The sequence below is a fragment of the Azolla caroliniana genome, unplaced genomic scaffold (assembly GCF_043228905.1).
Source record: "Azolla caroliniana isolate FFs.n. ecotype wild unplaced genomic scaffold, voAzoCaro1.0.p SCAF_8, whole genome shotgun sequence".
NCBI lineage: Eukaryota > Viridiplantae > Streptophyta > Polypodiopsida > Salviniales > Salviniaceae > Azolla > Azolla caroliniana.
Genome location: NW_028230443.1, coordinates 18,798,737 through 18,805,244, shown reverse-complemented (window position 1 = coordinate 18,805,244; position 6,508 = coordinate 18,798,737). Strand labels below are relative to the sequence as shown.

The window sequence follows — 6,508 nt, the reverse complement described above, 5'->3', positions numbered from 1 at the left end:
TACTAAAATAGAAAAATAGGAATAAGAACAAAGTATGTATTTTTCTCATAGAAAAACATATTATTCCCTTTCCAAATACCAAGAAAAGAAAGGCTAATTTGGTCTATAGGACTAGGATAATGTACATCATATAGGTTTTCAATTATTTGAGAAATGGAGATTAAGAAAACATAATGTAAAAATAATGAGAGAGAATCCAAAATTGATCGCATAGATTCATCTTAAATCCCCATTAGATGCCTCATCTTTATTGTACTATTGAGATTGGGGAGTTCCAACTCACGCCTCTATTATTTACCAATGATGACTCCAATATGCTTGTGAAATGAGTGTTTCATTGTTCAAGTGATCTCAAGTGTATCATAGCCTTTGATTTTCAATTCTCCCCAAAGTGATCCCTGTAGTTAAGTTCACTTGCTTCTTGTGTGCTCTATTAGAGCTTAAGAGGGTTTTGGAGTGTTGAGGGATGGGTTTGATGTTAACTTCAATTTATCTAAAATAACAAAATTATCAACCCATACACGACGTTTGCATCCATCAACGAATCGTAACAAAGGTCAACGTCTCCTTAATTATAATAACATAATACTATGATGATAGTTGTTAGTTGGATGATAAATGTTATAGATATTATTGTAGTATCATGTACGTGACAATGGGTGTGAGAATGATAAACTCTATCTCAATGTTTATGTTCATCTAGGGATCCATCTAAAAACTCCTTAATTCTCGAGAATAATAAAACCATAGAATTCCTAAATAAATTTATTGTACATGGTAATGGAAATATACACTCATACTTGTGGTACGTTATCATGGACAACAAAATGGATGAACATTGACAAGTTAATTGGCTACATCAAAGAATCCTACTAAAGAATAAAAACTAAAGACACTCCTTGAAATCCTATGAATAACAAAGTAAAACAATCCAGAGAACAGAAACTATGGTTGAGTGAAATCGAAGACCTTTCATTGGTAGCATGAATAGGCATTACCATAATGACAAGTCCCATTAAGGTTCATATATATATATATATATGTAGAGAGAGAGAGAGAGAGAGAGAGAGAGAGAGAGAGAGAGAGAGAGACTATGTAGTGATCACATGTTTTCCGATAGTAAATAGTCCATGATGTTTCTAGGATTCATCAGTAGATGAAGAAGGTTGGTCAAATTGTTTATGCATATGTCACCACCATTTCTAGGACTTTGTAGAGGGAGCACGTTGGTCAGATGGATGTTATTTCATGACAAGACTACATATATGTACATGACAGTTTTTTCTAAGGAGTGTATAGAGGAAAGAAGGATATGGTAAGCTAATGTGCACTGCACGCATTGTTCCCCGAGAGGGGGAGTCATTGTCTCGGCTTATGCAATCAATTTTTGCTTACAAGTTAAATTCTGGGTGCGTGTTGTTCCCACGGACAACAGATGGTTTGCTCAAGGAAGGGTGGTTGGATCGGACTGGTCTCCGGTCGGGCGCACGTGTTGCTAGGCTGGGGTTCCTTGGGACATGTAAACGATAGATAATAGTTTTGCACGGGGGACGGGGGAGGTGTGTTTTCCGTAACTTGACAGACTCTTGACCGTGACTAACTAATGCTCGACCATGGCTTAACCGGCTCGTGACCATGATGAACTGGTAGTGACTAACCGACTCTTGACCGGATCGGATCGAACAAAAGAAGAAGAGGAAAAAAAGAGCGAGAGAGATAGATTCTATATATACATATATGTATATATATATATATATAGAGAGAGAGAGAGAGAGAGAGAGAGAGAGAGAGAGAATGGAATTCGAAATTGTAACGGCTTAATTCTGTTATTGGGAAGGGATGGAGACTTGACTGACGGCGGGTGGTCTTGACTGACGGCGAGATGACGGCGGACGCCAGCCCCCTTTCTTCTTCTTCTCTCAATTCTGATTTTGGAAAAAAAAGCCCAACACAAACTCAAATCCGTCACAAACAGTCACAATAAAAAACACACCTCTCCTTCTCTCTGTGTCTGCAGCCTGCTTCAAACCCTAACCCTAAAACAGAGAGAACCCTAAACAGCGCACAACTCCATCCCCACTGGTAACCCTCAACAGCCAAGGACTGCAAACCCTAACCCTCATCGTTGACAGGCGAAGGCACCTCCTGTAACCAGCGACGGTCTTCTAACCCTGCTAAATTGTATACAGCGAAGAAACTTCAACCCTGCTAATCGGGAGGAGTACACCGCTCCAACCCTAATTGTAGTTGGTACATCCCTAAACCTAAACAGAGAAGAACTCTCAACTCTAAACAGAGAAGAACTCTCCATTCTAACATTCGATTGAACATTCGAAACCCAACACCAATTCTTCTTCAACAAACTCCACACAGGTTTTGATTGATCCATCCATGGGCAAGAACAGCAGATGACCGGTCTCTGCCTTGCCATAGCACCACCAGATCTCTCGGATTCCCTTATCTAACCTTAACCCTATCCCTAGCTATGGAGGCGAAGATTCCAAATAGCCCTAGGCCTTCTTCTAGCCGCCGTATCACTGCAGGGAAACGGTCCTGTCCATTCGACCAGTCTTCGAACTGCGCAAAGAAGCTTCTGAGGCGTGAGATTAGTGTTCACGGAAACAGAGCTTTCAACAGTTCGATTGCGCAGGAGAAGTTTCGCAACTTTCAACTACAGGTATTTCCCTTCTCTCTCTCTTTTTCGTCATATCAATAAAAAGAATTGAGAGAAGACATGTGATACCTTTGTTCTCCACATAAATTCTTTACTAGGGGGCATTTCTTCAACTTTTAATCAGAAACATTTAAATTCCCCCAAGGTGGTTCTTACTGTAAATGCCCATATCATGACCTATTTCTGTAAATTCCAATGCTCACAACATGATATATTATGCAAATGCCTGCAAAATGACTCTTTTAAGAAAATATGATATTTTTGTATAAATGCCTATATCATATCTTTATATTTATGCCACTGAGACCTTGAACTTGACTGTATTAGTTATGATTACATCATATCATGCCCATGGATATTGGATGAGGGTGACGATTCTGTTTTTATGATGCCAATGAAGCTCTATCTTGCATCATATATATATATATATATATATATATATATATATATAATGTACATATTGTGTGTGTTGTCATTGTCATGATAGGTTCTTGATGAGCTTATATGTGGCAAATGCTTGCATGTTGTGTTGCTGACTATTCGAATGTATTTCTCTGAAATGACTTAATGTTTGGTCACATATAGGAAGAGTTTGATACATATGATCCCAAAGGCAATTGGTTTCTTCAACTTAACTTTTTGAAGAGGAGATCTAAGATTGTGGAGATCGTGGCTGCCAAAGATATTGTATTTGCACTTGCTCAATCTGGAGTTTGTGCAGCATTCAGCAGGGGTAAGCAATCATTGATATATTAACTAAAGAGTATTTTTCTGCATAAACATATCTTTTAACACGTTTTATGATGGAATTTATAGAGTCCAACAAGAAGATCTGCTACCTCAATGTCAGCCCTGATGAAGTGATAAGAAGTCTTTTCTATAACAAAAACAACGAGTCCCTTATAACCGTGTCAGTTTATGCATCGGATAACTTTAGCACATTGAAATGTCGAACAACACCCATCCAGTATGTTGCCCTACAATATGATAGTCTTAGGATTTTAAATGCCATTTTTTTTGCTCATTGGGTTTCTCCACTGTTGTTTCTATAGGTATATTCGCAGGGGTAACCCAGATGCAGGTTTTGCACTATTTGAATCAGAGTCACTGAAATGGCCTGGATTTGTAGAGTTTGATGATGTGAATGGCAAGGTTCTAACATATTCAGCCCAGGATGGGTAAGTATGCATTTGATGTTTTTATGATTGAATCAATGGTAACTCAATTTTTCGATTGCCTAAAACTTGCGAGTCATTACTATGTAGGATCTACAAGGTCTTTGATTTAAAGAATTACACACTATTGTATTCGATTCCTGATGAACATGTTTCTGAAATCAAGATAAGGTAATCTTCCTCTTGAAAGGCTTGCTTGCATTTATGTTTCTCTTCATTTCACTAACTGTTGATGTTTTGTAATTCTCAGTCCGGGAATAATGCTATTGATATATGAGAGAGCCCCTGGTCATGTTCCTCTAAAGATATTGTCGATAGAGGACGGCACAGTATTGAAAGACTTCAGACATTTGCTCCACAGAAACAAGAAAGTGGATTTCATTGAACAATTCAATGAAAAGCTGCTTGTGAAACAAGACAATGAGAACTTGCAGATCCTTGATGTAAGTATTTGGCGAGGTCTTATTTGAAATGATCATTCATATGCATGATGGAGTTGCCTGGTTCTCTTTTTTTAATCATCTTTATGCTTTGATGGGCCTAGGTAAGAAACTCCCAATTAACAGAAGTGAGCAGAACCGAATTCATGACCCCCTCGGCTTTCATATTTTTGTATGAGAATCAATTATTTCTCACATTCCGCAATCGGACTGTTGTAGTATGGAATTTCCGTGGGGAGCTTGTGACATCCTTTGAGGATCATCTGCTATGGCATCCAGACTGCAATACAAACAACATCTATATTACAAGTGATCAAGATTTGATCATATCATATTGCAAATCTCATCCCCATGAATCTGCTGAGGAGGAAGGAGGTGTGCAATACATTCATTGATTCCAATGTGTTCATGATGCTCAAATAATTCCAAGTCATCATACATTTATTTTTTAATGTGTTTTTTTGATGGCCATTTTGATTTGGTATATGCAAAAGTGACCCCCATTTTTGAAAAAAAATCGCTCAATTTGATAATTCCCTAAGATGCTCAATGATATTGGTATGGAGAAGAGGCTCCCTTTCATTCTCTTACATAAATTGGGTTTTCTTGCAGTTGGATCAATAAATATTAGCAATATTCTTACTGGTAAATGCTTGGCAAAGATTTGTGCCTCGGATCCGATTGTGAAGGTGAGCCGGAGGGAAAGAGAGAACTCTTCAGTTGTAAGAAGTACAATTCGAGAAGCTTTGGAGGATATCACCGCTTTGTTCTACGATGAAGAGAAGAATGAGATTTACACAGGGAATCGACATGGGAAGGTCCATGTATGGTCAAATTGAGATATATACATATACCTGACTATAACATGGATAACTTTTGGATTGTGCGAAATCACTTTTAACATGCTAACAATCTACTAAGTTTGACAACCTGCTCTAGCCTCAGTTGGTAAAAAGGTTCAGATGGGTGAACCTCTTTATGCTGAATCTTGGTTCATTTTAGGAGTTAACATCACTACTACATAATTTTGAGGTCTCTTGAATTGCTTGGAAACATAATACGTTTGATGTGCTCCTCTGATAGTGCTTCCAGGTGGGAAATTTGTAAAAACATGCCTCTTTTTCTGGCGATGGAATTATTGAAATGATTATGATGATGCGAAGCATCGGGTTCATATCTTTGATACCGATCTTTATCTTAAATTGAAAAATTGTTTCATTTCAGAATTTTGTTGAGAAGCAATTGTAACCATCTCTGGCATTTTCTTGTTGGGTCTTGGATCACTGTTGAGAACTAATTCTTACTAGCCATGGTCTGTTGAGATATCCTTACCATCAGTGTTTCTTTTGTTCCTGTGTAAGAGTCAATGTTGCTCTTATTGTCTATTTTTTCTGGTCGTCTATCCATCCCCTTCTGAATTCAACCGCCTAAACTGGTGTGATATGATTGCATGTCTCATGCTTTTGAGCGAGTCTTTCATATCGAGCAAAGTGTGTAATTGACAATGTTTTAGAAGTGTTAACATATCTTTATTATGTTCATGATATGTTGCTTTACCTGAAAGCTCCACTTTTGAAATTACACCTTCATCCTTGGTCTCTTGCATGTGTGGTTTGGAAATCTCTAATTGTGGAGAAGACTAGAAATAACAATGAAAAGGGGATATCATGATGTAAAGAGTAGTACCAAAAAGCACAAAGTGAAAGGATTTCAGGTATATATATATATGGAATTTGTGACATTGGGTGTCCCCACCAATTTGATCTAAAAAAATGTCAGGCTATAAGTCATGTATAAGAGTGTTGACATGATGTTTGGGTATGTATACCCTATCAACTTCTCCTTGATAAATGGCTTTCCAATCTGCACTGAAGGGTTGACAAATAGGAGTAGATGGGGCCTTTATTTGGGATGATTTGGTCTTAACTGAGGCTGATTATGATTTGTTCGATTCGATTTGGTGTTATTGTGGGTGTTAGATGAGATACATAGCATGTTAATATATGCCTTGATTATAAGTCTGTTGGGGGTGCTTCGACTTTGCTTCAATTGCGGTTTGTTATTGAGCCAAATTGGTTAAGAGTTAGTTCTGAGTTTATTAATCATCTTCCTTTCGATAAAACAATGATAACGAGTTATTTCCATGTATGTCCCAACGTTTTGCTTATTTCCGCCTCAAATGCCCCATTGGCCACCCCTGGAGTCTTGAGCAATTGCGC

General features: G+C 37.9%; 1 protein-coding gene across 1 annotated transcript; it reads left to right on the top strand.

Annotated features, from left to right (window-relative positions):
• Positions 1-2,270: 2,270 nt before the first annotated feature.
• On the top strand, positions 2,271-5,556 carry LOC147861244 (uncharacterized). Its single transcript, XM_087323915.1, has 8 exons — positions 2,271-2,677; positions 3,260-3,407; positions 3,491-3,641; positions 3,727-3,852; positions 3,940-4,020; positions 4,100-4,292; positions 4,394-4,664; positions 4,902-5,556. Exons 1-8 carry the CDS (start codon positions 2,486-2,488, stop codon positions 5,126-5,128), a joined length of 1,389 nt encoding a protein of 462 aa, XP_087180041.1. The 5' UTR covers positions 2,271-2,485; the 3' UTR covers positions 5,129-5,556.
• Positions 5,557-6,508: the final 952 nt, after the last annotated feature.